Source organism: Jaculus jaculus, chromosome 17 (genome assembly GCF_020740685.1).
Source record: "Jaculus jaculus isolate mJacJac1 chromosome 17, mJacJac1.mat.Y.cur, whole genome shotgun sequence".
Classification (NCBI taxonomy): Eukaryota; Metazoa; Chordata; class Mammalia; order Rodentia; family Dipodidae; genus Jaculus; species Jaculus jaculus.
The window spans coordinates 31,458,517-31,478,737 of NC_059118.1; the positions used below are offsets into that span (position 1 = coordinate 31,458,517).

The window sequence follows — 20,221 nt, forward strand, 5'->3', positions numbered from 1 at the left end:
AGAGCAGGCTCTGTGGAGGTGGACATGCTTACACTAGAGTTTGAAGCTCGTGTAGGAGTTCTACTGGTAAATATAAAAGACAGTTATGGGGTCTGAAAGATTGCTCAGTGGTTAAAGTGCTTGCCTACAAAGCCAAGGACACAGGTTCAATTCTTCAGTACCCACACAAAGCCAGATACACAAGGTGGCACATGCATCTGAAGTTTGTTTGCAGCGGCTAGAGGCCCTGGCATGCCCATTTCCCACCTCCCTCTCTGCTTCTTTCTCTCTCTCAGCTAAATAAATAAAATACTTTTTTAAACTTTTTTTTTAAATTTTTTATTTATTTATTTGAGAACAACAGACACAGAGAGAAAGACAGGTAGAGGGAGAGAGAGAGAATGGGCGCGCCAGGGCTTCCAGCCTCTGCAAACGAACTCCAGACGCGTGCGCCCCCTTGTGCATCTGGCTAACGTGGGTCCTGGGGAACCGAGCCTCGAACCGGGGTCCTTAGGCTTCACAGGCAAGCACTTAACCGCTACGCCATCTCTCTAGCCCAATAAAATACTTTTTTTTAAAGAAAATTATGTGGCTTTACCAAGAACAGGTCAAATGGCTCATAGTTTTTGGCAATGAAGGCTATCCATGGCTATAGCAACTGTTTACTATCTTCTCAGCTGTGCAGTTTCTAAGCCTTTCTGCTTTCCCAGCTCCTATTTGCTATAAAGTGAAAAATCTTGCTGGTTTGTTGGGCTACATTTTTCATAATTTCCAAATTATAAGTGTTTTCCATTTACTGCCAGTTTGCTTGGTGACATTTAACCTTCAACCAGCCAATTCAAAGCAGGAGTTCTCGCTGCCTGACCTGGCCCTCGCCAAGCACAGTACATTTGCCTAGGGTGGTAATTCTACCTGAAGCTTCAAGAAACATCTCATACTAAAAGATACTTGGATACTATATAGATTGCAAATTTTGCATGGCTCGCAAACCAAAAGCTTGGCTTTCTGAGAAATGTCACAGTTGGCACACCAGAGCAACTTCTTATCCTTCATTAGGAGATAAGGAAATCACCGGATAGAGCCAGGACCCAGATTTCCTGTTTCTGAGCAATGTAGCACTTAGGGTCAGCCTACTTTAGGAGCTAAATACACACAATATCCTCCATGGAAAGGGTAGGATCCACTGTCACGCACCCCCTGGGGATGCCTGCTTTTCCATAAAGGCAGCGGCAAGATGGCTTCACACACTTCCCCTGCAGCCCCACTTCTGAAAGCTTACAGTGCTTTAACGCTTTGCTTGAAATTAAAGTAATGGGAGATACAGCCATAAGAAACCCATTCCAGGCCGCACCAGGTCATAAAACGGTAATGCTGTGAAAGCCAGGCAGCGAGAAGTCAGGAATGATGGGAGGCGGCAGAATAAATATCTGCTGAGTTTTTAATTAACTGCCTCTAAATAATGAAAACGAGCAAATTAGGCTCACTTTTAGTAGCACAATGCCATTGTGAATGAATGTTTCTGTTGATGGATAGCACAGTGGGTTTGATGGAGAGGCGTAAATCAGGCCACAGCTGCAGCTGAAAAACATATGCCTTGAGCCTGTATGAGCCTCTCCCTGCTAAGTCAGAGGTGAGTTTTGCCTCTGGGTCTATGGAAGGGAAAAGTGTGAAGACAAACCCATGCTCAAAGTCCCCTAGACTCTGGTAGTAATAACCCAGTTGGAATGAAACGCCAAATCTAAAGCAAGGAAGATATGCATTCAAATTTGGGCTTATGCATCCCATGGTTATTAACCTCTATGCTTCTGTCTCTTCGTCTGTGTGATGGAAGGATTCATACAATGCCTGGTCCCCGGTACATACAAAGAACTACTAAGCAATGGGAGTATGCATCCTACATTCTGATTTAGTCCTGATCCTAGGAAGGAAGGACTTAATGTGTCCCTGTTAGGCTGAGGCTAACTATACAGACTTCTGTAACCGGCCCTTTATCCATCTAAAGAAGTTCCCCTTTGTGGCTAGCTGACTGGCAGATTTTACTATGTAGGGATGTTGAATTTTGGCAAACTCTTTTTTGCATCTATTGTAATAGAGTTCGTTTTTTCTTCTTTATGGTGTTAATGTGATGCATTACATTGACTGAATCTTGCATTTTTGGTGTAAATCCTACTTAGTCATGATCTTTTTTGTAGAGTTGGGTCAAATTTACTAATACAAATTGTTAAGGATTTTTATTTCTTTGTTCCTGATAAAGGAATTTGAGTACTGTTATTCTTAATGCCTGTGTCAGGTTTTGGTATAAGGATAATGGAAGGAATTTTATAAAAGCATTCATTTCTCCTTTATTTTCTACAAATTATGTATAATTGGTATTATTTCTGTTTTGAATGCATAACAGAACTCCCAAATAACACTATCTAGGGACCTGAGTGTGGTGGTGTAGGCCTATAATCTTAATTACCCATGAGGCTGAGGCAGGAGGATTACAAATTTCAGATTAGCCTGGGCTACAGAGTAAGTTCCTGATTGGTTTGTGGACTCGGGAGGGCTCATGCCACAGGTGCTAGCTTTGGAAAACTTTTAGAAGCACTACTGAATTGTGGCTTGTAGCCATTTTGAATGAGACTGGATCACACAAAGTTTCTAGACCTGCCGGAGCAGGTGAGGTGGCATCTCCTTGGGCCTGTCCCTGGCTGACTACCTCTAAAAATCTATCTCGCTCCTATCCTCCTTCAATATTATGTCCCGCTGTAATTATTTTCTAATTTCCCTTGTAATCTTTCATTGATCCACGTACTGAGATATGTACTGCTTAATTTTCAAATACCTAGAGTTTCTCTAGATTACTTATTATTAAATATTGATTGTTGATTTATTTCCTTTGTGGTCATAGAAAATATTCTGAACATTTGCAGCCTTGTACACTGATTAGGATTCATTTTATGGCCTAGCATATGGTCTTTATAAACAGAATGTGTGGGGCTGAAATAAATGTGTAATGTGCAGTGAACATAGGTCCTGCACATGGCCATTAGGACGGCAAGCCTGAGGATATTATTTAATTATTTGTGACTTTAATGCTGTCATTTTGTTTTGTCCTATTAATTACTGGAAGAGTGGTGTTCAAATTCTCCCATCGTGACTACAGAATTGTCTATTCTTCCCTTTAGCTCTGTCCATTGTTGCACCATGGTTTCAAAAACTTACTTAATGTACTCATTTGAGAATTCAAATACTGGCATCTCGCTGTGTTTGTCCTCTGCCATCTTTCTCCTTAAATAGGGGTCCTATTTACTATGCTCCGCCTATTTCATTAAGTTTGACCTATATATTTAATTTTTTAAATTTAGTTTTGATAGAGAAAGAGGGAGGGAGAGAGAAAGAGAGAGAGAGAGAGCGAGAGAGAGAATGGGCTCACCAGGGCCTTCAGCCACTGCGAACATACTCTAGACACGTGTAACCCCTTGTGGTACATGTGTGACATTATGTGCTTGTGTCACTGTGCGTCTGGCTGTGTGGGACCTGGAGATTTGAGCATGCATTCTTAGGCTTTTCAGACAAGCACATTAACCATTAAGCCATCTCCCCAGCCCTCTTTGAAATTTTTAATGTGGTTGAACAGACTATGGGTTGTTGCATGGTCCAGGTGTGAGGAGTCTGCTCACCCACATCAGACAAAATCCTCAGTCCCCTTTACTGGCTTTCAGCCCCCATTTCAGTCACACCTGTACAGAGCATGGCATTTTGTGTGGATCTGAATTATCCTGGTCAGAATATTATTAGACATTCAAGAAATAGTTACTTTATAACACTAATTTACTAATAAACTAATCATTATCATATTCAGTTTATTTCAAAGTAGTCAGTTTCTCTTTAGGAAGCAATACAGTTTCAATTCTGATGGCTACCTGTGGATTATAAACTAGGTCAGTATTGCTAGCATATTTCCACCTTAGCTAAGAATCAGTAAGAACCATTTCTCTGATGCCTGCAAATGACCAAATTCTCTTATGTGTCTACGATATTGCAAGCTTAAAACCTGTTTGTATCCTATAAAAATACCATCTAAGCAATCGTTATGAACACTGATAATTCAAGGTCTGACAGTGAGCAGTGTTGGGACTGGAGTTGGATGTTGTTTCTATCTGAAGAAGGTCAAATGTGCTGTTATTTTAAGAGGAAACATTGTGCTAAATGTTATTAATAAAGACAAAAAGCTAAAAATTAGATAAAAACAGAATAACTCTATAGTTATTATATAATGTGTCCTCTGCTTTCCATTTATTTTTATGGGAAAATTAGTCTTGAATGACAGGTACTATTAATTATGTGAAGCCACAGTAGCATAATCCAAACCACATTCATAATTGTGTATTTTCTGCTAACCATATTACACAAGTAAAAAAAAAAAGAGGTGGATAAAATTGATTTTAGTACGTTGTGTTATTCAACCCATAATACTCATTATTATCATTTCAATATGTTATCAAAAGCAAATTTATGAAACATTTTCCATCTTATTCTTTTTTACTACTTTTGTTTCATCTCATCTTTTTCTTCTCTTTTCTTCTTTCTCTTTGCTTCCCTTCCTTTTGTTCCTTTCTCTTCTCTTTTCATTTAATTCCATTTCACTGAGACAGAGTCTCACTATGTATCCCAAGGTAACCATGAACTTGTGATCATTCTGCCTCAGCCTCCCTAGGATTACAGGTATGTACCCCACCATACCTGTTTATTCTTTCAAATCTAGTATGTATTTTAGACTTATGGCACACTTCAATTTGGATTCTAAGTTTTCATAAGAAATACTTGATCTGTATTTATATTACACATAAAGTTGAATAAAATGATTCACATGTGTGAATATTTCTAAGTAAAAGAAGTATCTGTTCTTAAATTTCAATCTAAAAAAAAATTAAATAACATGTAAAATCCGGTAGCTGGTGGCTTCATACTAAAGAGAGCAGATGCAGAGTGTTTAACAGGAATCCCTGGAAGGAAAACTCTTCCCGAGCCCATCTGAAACCCCAAAGATGAAGAACACAGCCCAAGATAGAAGACAAAAATGCATGTTTTTGAAAGTTACGTGGGGAGGGCTGAGGAGATAGCTCAGAGGATAAGGTGCTCATGTGCAAGCATGAGGACCTGAGTTCAGAACCCAGGTCTAATGCCCCTTAGGCTGGCACACGCCTACAATTCTCTCGCTTCTCTTCTCTCTCTCTCTCTCTCCCTCCTTCTTTATAATAAACAGATAAATAAAATTTAAAAACCAACAGTTCTGTTCCAATGTGGTTATGATAAGAGGAAGACGGTCTTACTCCCATTACACAGATGAGGAAATGAAGGTGAAAGACGTTCCTTTTTGAGACTGCAAATGTGACCAGTGGACAGACAAAGTCTGGGTGCCTGTTGGGCTCTGGCCTGCGGTGACCCGCAGTGTCCTGAAGTAGAAGCGCTGAGTTGCTCTTGCAGAGGACAAGCGCCTTCCTCCCTGCAGCCACAGCGCCCTCTGGGGGCTCCGTGGCCCTCTGCAGGCAAGCGAGTCCAGAAGCACGCAGAGAGACGCGCTCAACCTCAGTGTCCCCACAGCACCAGAAACGATGCCCCGGGTAGCATGGCGCTGCTCTGAACGTTTCCCCATTTGCCTTCTCTGTCTGCAAGGACGGGTCTGGTTCCTGTTTCCTCCAAGACTCTAGTCTCTAGCCAACTGTCAGATGCTTCCATCATAACCCTAGGTGCCACAGTAAATCAATATGCCCTTCCTCTTTGTCTTGCTCTATTCTTCACATTCATGGACGGTTTACTTTGCAAGTGAGTTCAGTAGGCTCTGGCTCTGCTCAGGTTCTCTTTGACCTAATTATGGCTGCTGAGCCGTGGGACCTCTCTGCGTCTCTCATTGCGAATGGAAGTTGTTACACCATTTATCCATTCAACAGATGCAACCAAAGAGGAAAAATTGTCTGTCTTCATTTTTTTTTTTCCTCCAGAAATACATAGCTGTGTTAAAATAAGGCTTCCTCACGGGGGCCTTTTGATCTCAGCTCAAAGCTTTAAGAATATAACTTTTAAACTAAAAGATTTTTTTTTAATATTTTGCTCAATTCTAAGCAGAAAGAAAGATGTAAATGCCAATAGCCACTTTTTATGGGAACGGGGTAAGTTGACAATACGCATGTAGTTGCTCGTAGGCCAGAAGGTAGGGTTTGTTAGAACTGTTATAAAAAGCTGATGAGCCTTTATGCTTCCCACAGCTCTTGTCCATCAAGTATGCCATTATAGTCTCTTGGTACTTTCAGGATTAGGCATGGTTAAAATGAAAAGAAGCATGGGAATGGCTCAAGGTCATACACCTGAGAAAAGCAGAGAAAGGACTCACTGCAAGGCCTGTCTGAACATCTCCCCACCCAGACCTGGGCGAGCCACTGATTAAATCTGAACGGGGAGGGATAAAAGTAATTCTTTTTAGGTATAGAATAATGTCTGAGGTCAGCTCTACTTGATGTTGTAAAGATAATTGCCCATGTATGTGAGAAGCATTTCTCCCTTCTGATTGTATTATACTTCAAGTACCTACAAATGACTTTACGTAGAGTTGTCCTGTGCACTTGGAAGCCTCCTTGAACCAATCTTAGCACAGTATGATCAGTGTTGACTGTCTGCCAAGTGTGTTCAAGGGACGACAGAGTAAGGCAGAGAGGAGAAGTGCCGATTGCAGAGGGGGCCACGCCAACTGGAGGAGACTGCTTCCTGAGACCGGTCCTTCTCCCCATCCCTATCTGAAGGCATAGGCCTGCCAGGTGCTCACTCTAAGATGACTGGCTTCATGTCTGTGGTGTAGTTCCTCAAGACGACACTATAGACATTGAGATGAAGTGATTCTGGCTGACATAGGACTATTTGGGCTCAGGGCAAGATACTTAACTGCCCATGACTCTTGCCCAAAAAGGGAATTAGCAAATCCCAGTCTCTGTGTTGAGCAAAAACAGTCAACCAAAACCACCCTCCACATTAGATTTCCCTGTGGGATGGTACTGATGAGTGCAAATGCCAGGACACTGTCATTGGCCAATGACATTCTAGGAAAAATAAACGTAGGAGCTCTACCGACAGGTGCTTTAAAGAGCCAGGTTGTTTTTAGTGACATGTGACATACACTAAAATTATTTCTGGTGGCTAAATGACCTCCATACTCAAGCTGTTCAGTTCTCAAACAGGAACAGGGACTTTGGGAGAATCCTGTAACCTTTCTTTAACATGGTGACAAAAATCAGTGCTAGTAATTCTATAGCACATATTCCATGCCAGGCATGAAGTGCTTTGTATGTATCAGTTTATCTAGATATCTTGACAACTCTGTGGGGCAACTATTCTCAATAGCAGAAAGTGACTTGCCAAAGGTCACATAGTTCAGCCACAGAACTAGGATTCCCATTCAGCCTGTCTGGCCCTAGGTTCACATGAAGATACGGAAACAAAATTCCCTATCCCAAACCTCTATTATGTGGACGTAAACTTCTGCCTATATGTTTGCTCATGCCCCATTTGCGAGGTAAAAAGTGAACTATGTTGTTCTGAGGTTGTAAGTTCCATGAGAGGTCATGTTTGGACATTAGGAAAAAGGTACGGCTTCATGAATTGTGTGGCAACTATAGTCGGTAAAACAGAAGAACAGCAGCAGTAACCAAACTTTTTGGTCTCCTGACCGCTTTACATTCTTAAACATTAATGAGGACCTCAAGAGCTTTCCTTTATGTGGATTATCTATTAATATCTACTGTATTAAAAATTAAATCTTAGAAACTTTCTATGCAAATTCATTTAACAATAACAATCATAAACTCATTGCATACTAGCATAAATGTGATTGACAAAAGATATGTTTTCCAAAACAAATTTTTAATAATGACATCACCAACATTTTTGTAATCTCTTTAAATCTACATTAATAAAAGAGCTATAATTTGCATCTGATTTTGTCTTCAATATGGTGTGACACATTATTTTGGTTTCATTATGTGAAGAAAATTTGACTCCAACTAGGTATCTAGTTATAAAAAGGAGAAATATATTAATAACCTTTTCTGACAATTGTAAATATCTTTTCTGAATATACCATAACTCCATTAGTAATAGAAATACAATGAATAATATGAAATCAAATTAGTACATGTGGTAGTTTGAATATAAAATTCCTTCATAGATTTGTGTGATTGAATACTTAATACCCAGTTGGTGGAGTTGCTTGGCAAGTTTGTAGAATTTTTAGAAGGTGGAGCCTTCTGAAAGAGGTGTGTTCCTGAGTATGTACCTTGGGGTATTAGTCCAGCCCTGCTTGGTGCTTTACTGTTACTCTACTTTCTCTCTACTGAAGTGGTGATATGATACTGGCTGTTTGCTCCTGTCATGGTTTCCTTACTATGATAGAAGGTCACCTCAGAAACTCTTTCCTTCCATAGGTTACTTCTGGGTGGGTATTTTGTCCCAGCCACAAGATGCCATGTACATGTTACACATCATATCTTATTCTTATCACACTGTTGAATTAATAAAATAATGAGGTTTGGGTAGCTTCAAAACAAAATAAAATCTCATAGCTCTGGAGGCTGGGAAGTCTAAGAACAAAGTATTGGGAGACTCGATGCCTGTTGAAGAATCATCTCCTCATAAACAGCACCTTTTTGATATAACCTCATGTGGCATAAAAGGCAAAAACCCTCTGGAACCCAGTGATAAGGGTGTTGGTCCTATTCATGAGGGCAGAGTCCTTGGAAGATGAAAGTAAAGACATTTTACTCAGTGTCTTATGCAAGATCTGATGATCCCACTGGACCTTTCCTCCTGGAGGCCTCATCCTCTATGCATTGGCCCTTTGCTAGATATCAGCTCCATGTTAAGTTGACCTTTCAAAATTTGACACATTTCATCACATAATATCGAAAAGTCGTATTCATTATCACTTCACATCTCAAGAGAAAAGTTTTAAAGTCTTGACAGATGATTAAACTCACTTTAGCGACCACAAGTTTTACACAACTAAAAGCTCAAATTTTTTGTCATTATCAACAAATACTTTCTTTTTCTTGAAGCGACTTGATTACTTCAGAAATACTTGCCACACATTCAAGACTGGATATACCTTGTTTGCCAGTCTATCATGGTTTCACGTGAAAAAGTAGTGCTCCATGAAACATTTCCAATTCCCTCACACAACGGCTTTCCTAGAGCTTCTGCAGTATGCCTTGCACATCAGGAAGTTTACAACCAGTTTGTATTCTGTCACACAGAACATAAAGTACACCTGAAATCCACTGGGTGTGGTGGCACATGGCTGTAGTGCCAGTACTCAGAAAGTTGAGATCGGAGAATCACAAGCATGGCAACAGCCTGAGCGACATGAAAAGGTCCAGTCTCACAACAGCAGCAACAACAAGGCATGAGCCAAGGGTTAAAGGTTTAGTGAGTTTGATAAAAGTGGCATTATTTACTGCATAACTGAAGCCATTTTCCAGTGAAATTGGCTTTGGTCTTTTTAAGTGTGCCTGCTGTGGTGACGAATGTAGTCAAGCGCTACTTGGTCACCAGCAACTTTACTCACCGCTGCTTTTGCACCCTGGTGCCAAGATCAACATAGTGACAAAGTGAAATACATTTTAGTCTTAGTCTTAGTGACCTTGTGGGACCCCTAGGGGGGGAAGACATGAGATCTCAGGGGCTCAGGGACTGCACTCTGAGAACCATACTCTTGTAACGTCACAGTGACCCGGTGCTAAGTAACAAGGAAGAATAAAGAAGGTGGTAATTTTAAAGTCAAAGGTCTACAGTTTAGTCCTTGATTGCTTTTTACTGTCAAAGTGACGATGGATGAGCCACTTCATCTCTCTGAGAGACAGTTTTTTCATCTGAAAAAAAAAAATGAATGAATGAACACAATTCACTGACCAAAGGTAGAAGCAAAATATACTCTGAAAATCAATTTAAAGATGTTTTCCTGAGAATCTTGGGCCAGATCTGAAGAAACAACTATACCAATATCTGCTAGGATATAATAAGAGCTGTTACTGCTAAAGGGAAGGTAATTGTGAGCCACAGATAGGGGCTGAGGGTTGGGAGCTGCCATGTCCCACTCAGACACTGAGGTGGCTCCCTTTGGTCTGGCCTTCACAGAGGTTCTTGACAAAGCCAGAGCATGTGCAAGACTACTTACATGTCCCATTCATCCAGTTATCAGCTTGAAGTACATGCTTACCTATATGTCACATATACACAATATTTTGGCACCACCAGCTCCCTTCAAGAAGCATATTAGGGGCTGAAGAGATGGCTTAGCAGTTAAGCGCTTGCCTGTGAAGCCTAAGGACCCCAGTTAGAGGCTTGATTCCCCAGGACCCACGTTAGCCAGATGCGCAAGGGGGCGTATATGTCTGGAGTTCGTTTGCAATGGCTGGAGGCCCTGGTATGCCCATTCTCTCTCTCTTTCTCTCTACCTGCCTCTTTCTCTCTCTGTCTGTCACTCTCAAATAAATGAAGTAAACAAAAAAAAAATTTAAAAAGAAGCATATTAGAAAATAAGAGTTTGACAGTAGTATCTTTATCAGGAGGCCATTTGGTCTGTGTGTGTGTATGTGTGTATATTATCTGCCAGTATGGAGCATTCAGTAATTCTAGTGACAGTCTTCACCAAGGGTCAAGATGGACACAATATGTCCTACACTGATGCTGAAAATTGCATTTTAAATATCTTTCTTTCTTAACTCCATCCCCAGATTTTTCTTCCACCTTTTACTTTCTCTCAACTTGTGTTTTACATTTTCTAACTGATGTAGTTCTAAGTTTAAAGTCACACTTTAAATTATTAGCCTGAATATTAACATTATCTGTTAGGCAGTGCCAGCTTTAACCACAAACATTTTTATAGTTCATGTGTGCCTATATATTTATCCTTATCCCTGTAAATTCTTGACCAAATAATCTCTCAATTTTTTAATGTTACTTCTTGTTATGTGTACATTATACTAACACTTTCTACCATTGACTTAGTGGTAATAAGGGCCTCAGCGGGTGGCGGGGGGCACGGAGCTATGAATTGTCTTATCTTTCCCTTTTCATTTTCTACTATCATTTTCAGTATAAGTGATTGGCTGATACAGGAAAGTAAATGCGAGAGATACAACAGGGGCCTTGACTGATCATATCTCTCCTAACATCACTGCCTTCTCCAAGCAAAACAGTTTTTGTTCAAACTGAAAACAAAGCCCTCTGAAGCCATCAACCTTCCACTCATTTGATGACATAGCATGTTTAAGTGTTCTCGTTGTGAGTCCTGCTAAACTCTTGTATGTCAGGGATCCACTGGGAAGCCTGGGTTCAAGGGCATTCTGAATGCCATGGGCTTTAATACACAGTGGCATGTATTTGATGCCTAACTACTCACTCATGACACCCACTGGTGTCTCATAAGTTTTTACCTGCTAGATCATTTACTTAGCAAATACGGGAACAAAGATAATACTATTAAGAACTGCAACACAGAGGTAGATGACATTTAAACCAAGCTCAGTGCCCTTCTAAGCATAGGACCCTTCATGGCTCTCAGGTCACATGCCATGAAGCGAGCCCTGTCCCCATGGTTTCCGCTCCTGCCATACTGGACCTGGAAGCATTGTACCTTCTGAAAGGTTTATTCCAAAGGTATCCTGCCCACCTTTCATGAAGCAAGATTACCTTCCAGGAGATTTCTCTGGACGGCAACGTATGTCCTCTACTGACCTATGCCCTCCAACTAGGTCCTACCTCCTAGTAGCCTGATGTATTCATCAGGAAAGGACTCATGTCTCCTTTTTCTCTTCCTATGAGCTGAGTGCAGCCCTCACATCCTTAGGTGGGCCTTCCCAGCATGGCCTGACCACGCCGGAGCTCTCCTGGCTCCAATGCAGCTCTTCAGTGTGCATGTCTCCCCACTCCTTGCCGAGGTATGCAGCTGTCTGACTGCTTATTTTCTACACTGAAGGCAGCAGTGTGTAGGCTGTGGCTGAGTCTGGTTTTGTTCATCTCTGATTCATCAGTGGCTGGTCCCTTCTTACTGATAAGAATTTGCTAACTCAACGATCTAGCAGATGAACAACTGTGCACCAGGAGCACAACTCTCATGTAGGGGGAGGGGGTGGGGAAGCGATGCAATAAATGAGGGTAATGTGAGTTCTAGGCTATGTTCTAAAGGGACTGATTGTGCTTCAGCTTGAGCTGGTGAAATCTAAATGATCCCTGCACTGCCCTTGCTTGTCACGAGTCTTTACTATTGGGCACCGATTGCTTTAGAACATGTAATCCTTATATTTTAAGGTACCAAAGTCATTTGTCTTTGTGTCTCTCACTCTAGTTCAGTGACTGGGCTTTGGCTGGTATGTTTAGCATTCTGTCACTGTGTCAAAATAATCAGAGAAACAACTAAGAGCGGAAAAAATGTTATTTGGCTTATGGTTTCAGAGGTTTCATTCCATGGACTCTTGACCCCACTGCTTTGGGCCTGAGGTGAGTCCAAGCACCATCAGAATCACAGAGCGTAGTGGAGCTGGGAGCTGCTCACCTTGGGGCAGCCAGGAGATTAAGAGGTGGGAGGGCAGAGCGGTGACAAGATGCACCTTCAATCATACGTCCTCTACTGACCTCCTTTCTCTGTCTCAGCCCCACCTCCTCATAGCTTGTTCAGCTATGAACTCAAAATGGATTATTAACCTGTTGATAGGTTGGCACCCTTGTGGCCAAACCACCTTGCAAGGCCCACCTCTGACCATGGTTGCATTGGAGATCAAGCTTTAACTACATGAGCCTTTGCGGCAGGGGGGAGGGGGCTGGGTGCTCACTTCCTAGCCAAACCTATTAGCTGCCTCTCAAAAATTCGTTCTAGGGCTGGAGAGATGGCTTAGCAGTTAAGCGCTTGCCTGTGAAGCCTAAGGACCCCGGTTCGAGGCTCGGTTCCCCAGGTCCCACGTTAGCCAGATGCACAAGGGGGCGCACGCGTCTGGAGTTCGTTTGCAGAGGCTGGAAGCCCTGGCGCGCCCATTCTCTCTCTCCCCCTCTATCTGTCTTTCTCTCTGTGTCTGTCGCTCTCAAATAAATAAATAAATAATTTAAAAAAAATTCGTTCTACTGAATTTCACTGAGCTAAGTGAGATGGAACTATGTGACCCAAAAGGTCACTTATCCTCTTGGGTCTCTTTTTTGTCCTTCCCCTCCTCCTCCTCTTCCTCCTCCCTTTTCTCTCTGTAAGGATTGCTGAGTCTTGAGAACTACTTTGGCTGTGATGAGATGCTTCCAACAGAAAATTACCCTCATCTATTTTAGGTTTCTCTTGGCTCTTCAGAGAGAAATGGTCTGATTAGCCTTATAATCATGGTGGTGGCTGGGCACTCCAGAGAATGCCCCAGAACCAGTTTGAGTACATTGGTGATATTCTCACACTGGCATTGATCCTGGGATAGAATCACAAGCCAGGTACTCTAAACTTTCATCCTCTCAACTCTAGCTAATTCAGAGTAGAAATTAAACTCAAGAGTCAGATGAAATCTGTTCTTCTGCCCTGAAGGCTACAGAATTACCCTTGTCAGAACAGGCAATGTTCAGATGCCCAGAGAGCACTGAGCAATAGCAGCTAATAGGAACCTGTGTTCCCCCCTAGAATCTGGTCATCCACAATCTGTTTGTCCCCTTCATTATTCCACTGCTGCACTGTAGAAATGGACAGGAAGGGAGGCAGTGAAAAGGGAATGTTCATAATGAAATTGGAGATCGAAGAACTAAGAAAAGCAAAAGCCTAAAGGTAAGATTGGTATTGATTGAACATCTTAGAAAACACTGTTAGTAAGAGATCAGAGCATTCTTCCTATATGTAAAAGGAGGGACTTGTCTCCTAAGCCACATGAGAATTGAACTATGACTATGAATCATTCCCACTGGCCTCCCTGAGGGTCCCCTTATATGCTATGGAGTGATGGAGTGGAAGGTGCATGAGTTTATGAGTCAGCCTTATTCAGGTTTAATACTCAACTTCAGCTCTGTGACCTTGGGCACATAATTAACTTCCTGACCCTCCTGTTCCTTCTTCTCCTCCTCACCTTCTTCTAATTTGTATAAGTTTGAGTCTGGTGTGGTGGTACAGGCTTATAATGTCAGCACTTGGGAGACTGAGGTAAAAGGATAATAAATCTAAGGCCATCCTGGACTTCATAGTGAGTTCCAGGTGAGCCTGGGCTAAATATAATGTCCTGTTTAAGCAACAAAAAATGATTATTCAGGGGGCTGGAGAGATTGCTTAGTGGTTAAGGCACTTGCCTGTTAAGCCTAAGGATCCAGGTTCTATTCCCCAGTACCCACATAAGCCAGATGCACAAGGTGGCACATGTGTCTGAACTTTGTTTGCTGTGGCTATCTCTTTTTCTCTCTATTAAATAAATAAATAAATGCAAATTAAAAGAAAATATTATTCATTCATATATATATATATATATATATATATATATATATATATATCTGCCTTGCAGGCTTCTTCTGAAAGTCAAATGAGATTCCTCAGATCTACAAAGTTCAGTGCCCAAAGCAGACATACAATCTCATGATTAATTCTCATAAACACCTGGACAGGGCCAGGGATAAGGTGAGGCAGGCCTTAGAAGGTATGTTCCAAGTACCTCACTTGCCTTTCCAAGTCCAGGGAGTAGAGCTGAGACAATGTCACACAAAAAGTGAGGTATCTCAAAATTCATGGCCTCCTCAACACCATCTTTTGGACGATCTCACTGATGGCACAGCTGAGACCTAAAAGACACTCTCATTTGATTTAACTCTATCACTTTGTAAGTGTGTACCACTTACGAAGAAACTGAATCATGAACTATCAGATCTAAGCCTTTGTTTCATTCTGCCATAGCCTGTAGCTGGACTCTCCTGCCCATCTTACACCATGCTCTTCCCCAGAAATGGCCTCTGTGGACACGTGTACATGATCCCTCCAGAAACCCTCTCCATTCCATAGGAGGATGTATTTCAAACTTTTGGCACATTTCAAAGCATGTATTTCAGGGCTTACTTACAGTCAGAGTTCAAGAAATAAATATCTACCAATGGAGAAGAAAAAAGATTCTTGTGGCCTTATAATTTTAAGGCAGACAAATATTATAATAAACATTAACTCAGCAGAAGGGGTGAAATACATTAATTTCACAACATGTTCAGCTCTTTAAGAAGTTAGCTGTTCAAGCTCCACAGGGAATCTTAAACTCATGGAAACCCGCTGTTTCATGAGAGAAAATTGCCACTCAGAGTGGCTCTCTGCCTCACTGGGAAGGGGTGGGTGGAGAGACATAATAGCGGCATGTGGGAGGGGGCGAGGATTTGTCTGCAGCAATGTGCTATGTTTAAGCCAGGAGTAAAGGAGAGAGACGCTGCTCGTACTTGGATTTGATGAACACAGGTCCTGCTGCAGGAGGTCGGGGAGGTCTGGGACTCTACATTTCCAAGAAGCTGCTGGCTTTGCTGGTGCTGCTGGTCTATGTGACATACTTTTAAGAACTAAGGATGTCATCACAGGAAAAATGGCTCTGAAAGCTTTGGCTCTTTATTCCTTCCCTCAGGAGTTGTTTGTGTTTGGACTGTTGATAAGCGTTTGAATCCGAGACTGGGCAAAGGAGAAAACTTGACAGGAAGACTGGGAAAACTAGAAAAAAAAATAACCCCATAAAAAGACTCACCTTTCATTGCCATTAAGATGAAGTTGATGGGTGATATATCCATGCAAGAAACCCTACCACTTTCCTCTCCATGAAATGTCCATGTAGATATGGATGTTGATCAACAGGTCTGGTTGAGGATTTTGAGGAGACTGCACAGGGGTTGAATATGTGACTCTGGATCAGTGGAGACACTGTCTTCCATCTCACGATTCCCAGCATTCACCCTCATTGTCCTCTCTCCTTCTGCAGGGGAAATCTGCGCCTTCAAAATCCATGGCCAGGAGCTGCCCTTTGAGGCTGTGGTGCTCAACAAGACATCCGGGGAGGGCCGACTCCGTGCCAAGAGTCCCATTGACTGTGAGCTGCAAAAGGAGTACACGTTCATCATCCAGGCCTATGACTGTGGTGCGGGGCCCAGGGAAGCAGCCTGGAAGAAGTCACACAAGTAAGTGGCCAGCCAGAGTTCCTGACTCCCTTCTGCCCTGGGCCAACCACCTCTGTCCACTCCATTCGCAGTCTTGACTATTCTCTCAGTTTCTGTAAGGCCCCGTATTTCCCTCTTCTCTGGCACATTAGTTCTCGCTGTGAGTCATCTCTGTTCTCACTCCTGTTGAATTTGGCTCACAGGGAAGCACAGAGTAACTAAGTTCTTACTGTGAGTGAGTAAGTACATGAAGGAAATAGGAAAATGGGGGAAGATGAAGAGGAAATATGTTGTCTACAGTGAGCAATAGGGGAGGACAAAGAATGAGGAGGATTTTACGGGGTGGATTTACAGAGAACATCAGGCTGAGGGTGGATAGATTTTTCCTTGTGGAAGGACAGAGCACTCAAGCTGCAACTGCCCAGACAGGCTTGAAGTCTCGTCACTCATTTGGCCCTGGGTTGAGCCAATGCCCAAGATGAATAGAAGGATAGCTTGATCTTTTCTTTACTATCCATTCTCCTTTCCATTGTGTGGTCCAGGGCTGTGGTCCATATCCAAGTGAAGGATGTCAATGAGTTTGCTCCTACCTTCAAAGAGCCAGCCTACAAGGCCATTGTCACTGAGGGCAAGATCTATGACAGCATCCTGCAAGTGGAAGCCATTGATGAGGACTGCTCCCCTCAGTACAGCCAGATTTGCAACTATGAAATCGTCACAACAGATGTGCCTTTTGCCATCGACAGAAATGGTAAGTGTCCTGAGAGAATCCAGTAATGTCAGGGAAACAAATCTACCATTCTTACTGTGAGGTCAAGTGAGGACCCTGAATGTGCCTGGAAGTGACACCTCCCTGACACCCTTGATGTAGGCGCCCTAATCTAGGCTGCAGAACTTCACATGAGGAAACAGACTTCACATGATTAAAAGCCTGCCAGATCTCCACTCCCAGGAGGGCTCAGAAACCTCCGCACTGTCAGCAGAGCTCATGCTGCACAGCTGGATACTGAAGAGAGGTCGTTTTCTGACTGAAGTTTCCAACTATTATCCAGACTTGAGCCATGTCATCAGCTTGGCCATATCTGGGTATCTCTCCTATATGACAAGTTATAACATAACTTTCCAGCCATTACCACAATCTGATTCTTACTTCCAGGAAAGGTGGGGACTTTAAACCACCTTTCAAACCATAAACCCTTTTAAAGATTTCTTAAAACAATTGCAAGCTTCCCTTTTGAGAATTTTAACCATACTGAGAACTTCTCTCCCAAACTGAACTGAAGTGAAGGTGGTCCATTTGGATATTTCCCATTGTCCTTAATATGAATCTCATTAGAGTGTAAACACAGCCAGAGGTCCAATCAATTCAGTCTACCTTGACTATAATTTTGAATGTTTTGATTACAATGAAATGGTAACATTTGCCAAGTATTGTCAGTGTGATTATATGGGTCTCTTATTTTATTCTCACTTTGTTTCAAATAACATTTAAGTACCCACAAAGATGCAAAAGTTAAGACCTGAAGCATAATGTTATTATTTGCTGAGTGCAAGGCTTGTACTGGAATTAGAATGTTGATAGAGTGGTGCTCAAAGTGGGCATAGGCCTGCCCACTTGGAGCCTACCAGCTACTGAAAAAAAATTAGAAGGTCAGGGGGGCATGAAGCGTAAAATTCATGCACAGAGCATGCTATGAACCAGAGTTAGGCAGCAAATCAGAGCCAAAACTCTTGGTAGCCAAAATCTGTAGAAAAAAACTATCAGTCACCTACTTGCAATTTTCAAGGAATGTTGGATGAGACCAAAAAGAAGCTTGCTTTGTAACATAATCTTCTGCATCCTGAGATCTATAAGAGATTCCATAGAGGATGAGAACTCCTTCATACTCACCTTCAAGTAGCTTCACAATTGGTCTATCTGGAAGACAAACTAATATTTATTTAACCAAAAAAAGTCACGGACTGGAGAGATGGCTCAGCAGTTAAGGCACTTGCCTGCCAAACTTAATAACCCAAGTTCCATTCCCCAGTACCCATGTAAGCCAGATGCACAGAATGGTAAATGCATCTGGAGTTTGTTTGCAGTGGCTGGAGTTCCTAGCATGCCTATACACTCTCTCTGTCCCTCTCTCTCTCTCTCCTTTTGCAAATAAATATTTTTTAAAGCAGTTATGAGTAGTTTCCTTAAAAGACACAGGAATAACTTTTGTATACCCAGACATCATTAGATGCTAACCATTTAAAGCATAAGTAAACAGAAATGAGGCAAGGAACACTGGAATTTAGTTAAATTCAGGTCCAGGTCTAATAAGAAGATGTTTAATTATCAGACCACATGAGATCCACTACTTTATAGCTTCTGCTGTGGGCTCTGGGAAATGACAGCCTATCCCCACTGACTAGACACACACCCACTGCTCTGTAAAATATAAAACAACTACTTTGTTTTTCTTCTCTGGTTTTCCAGTCCTCTATGTTGTTCAGGCTGTCCCCATAAAAGCTTTGCAATTTTGGGCCGTGTCAAGTCCATGGTGAATAACAAGACCAGATTAGTGAAGGTAACTGTGATCAGTGGTTAAGCTCCAATTGGCCTTCCACCCTTCTTTTGGAGAGCCAGAGTCCAGGGAGACACGAGATGTGGATTCTTCTACCTGAGGGTAAACTGCCCCAGTCACGGAGATAATTACTCACCTTGATGAGCCATTTCACGAACATATGCCAATTTATTTCCCTAGATGTCTCATTAAAAGTGAGTAATGGGCCTTTGCCAGGCCTCTGCCTCCAACTTTGCTTTACAACATAAGATGAAGAGGAGAATGGGCACTCCTAAGGAGTGTGGGCCCCCGACTGTGAGGTTTACAAAAGCAGTTCTCCAAGTAATGAAGGCAGGACCTGGGGCAGACACAGAGGCAGCTCCTGTTCTAATGAACCCCCCAATGGGTGCTTTATCCATCATTTCTCTGAGTGACCTTCTTAGTGCCTTGAAGAAGTTCTTTGCATAAATGTCTATCATGGAAAATGCTGCTGAATTTGGGGTCCGCTCCTTGAAGATTAGTTCATCCACGCCCTTCAGCCCAAGTCTGGACCTCCCACCTTGCCAGGCTCTTTGCTTGTTGGGGTCAGTAAGGAAGAGGCCAGGCAGCAGGAAGGACTCAAGACACTATGTGCCGCCAGCCTGACTGAGTCAGTCTGAGTAGACATTCAGCCTCTTCCAGCTGGAGGTTCTCAGCCTCCCCTCCTGTGAACCTTTGGCAACATCACTTCTTCATTGTGGGGTTGTGAGGCCTCGAGGACAGGCAGTGTATGGAGATACTTTCAGGGTACTTTCCACAGAAAGGATGCCCAGAAATAGTTCCATGATTATTATTTGCCCTGTGATTGTGACATGAGGTTTCGTCACTCTCCATGAACTTCTGGGCTGAAATGATGAGCATGTATGGCATCTATTTGAGAGTTCGGCATCCATTTGCAATGACATACAGGCCCTATTTACTGGCTCTTGGCATGTCCCTCTGAGATAGGCAGAGCCTAGATCCCTATTTCCACTGAACAAATGGAAAAGCTGAACCCTAGAGTATGAAGACTCACCTAATGCACTGGTGACATGGATAGCAGACTGGGACTTGGGGTGGTTTGAATGCAACATGTCCACCTCAGCCGTGTGTATTTGTGATTAAGCTGCTTCATCTCCATCCACTGGAGCCCTTGGGAGGTGGAGGATGTGTGTCACTGGGGCTGTGCCTTGGGATTTTGTAACCTAGGGCGCCCCCTTGCCTGTGCTAGTGAGCTCACTCTGTCTACCTGCACCCCGGCCCTGTGGGTACATGATACCCAGCTGTGTGTACCCGCTGTGCTTGCCCCACCATGATGACACTTCACCTCAGAACTTTAAGCATAAATAAGCTCATTCCTTCAAGAAGCTGCTTCTGGTTGGATGTTTTGTCCCAGTAATGAAAAGGCAATGGCTACAAAGCTGGAACCCAGGTCCCTTGAGTTGTAGACCCAGATCTTCCAACCAGATCGCTCTTCCTCAATGATAACTGAAGAGGATGAGTGACAGTGGTATTTAAGCACATAAACACAGTGTGAGGTG

General features: G+C 42.5%; 1 protein-coding gene across 1 annotated transcript in view; it reads left to right on the forward strand.

Annotated features, from left to right (window-relative positions):
- The window catches only part of Clstn2 (calsyntenin 2), a 660,628-nt gene that overhangs the window by 480,376 nt on the left and 160,031 nt on the right, over nucleotides 1-20,221 (forward strand). The window contains exons 3-4 of the mRNA XM_045136251.1: nucleotides 15,954-16,149; nucleotides 16,671-16,879. Of these exons, the coding sequence (XP_044992186.1) occupies nucleotides 15,954-16,149; nucleotides 16,671-16,879 (405 nt within the window). The remainder of the gene's footprint in view (nucleotides 1-15,953; nucleotides 16,150-16,670; nucleotides 16,880-20,221) is intronic.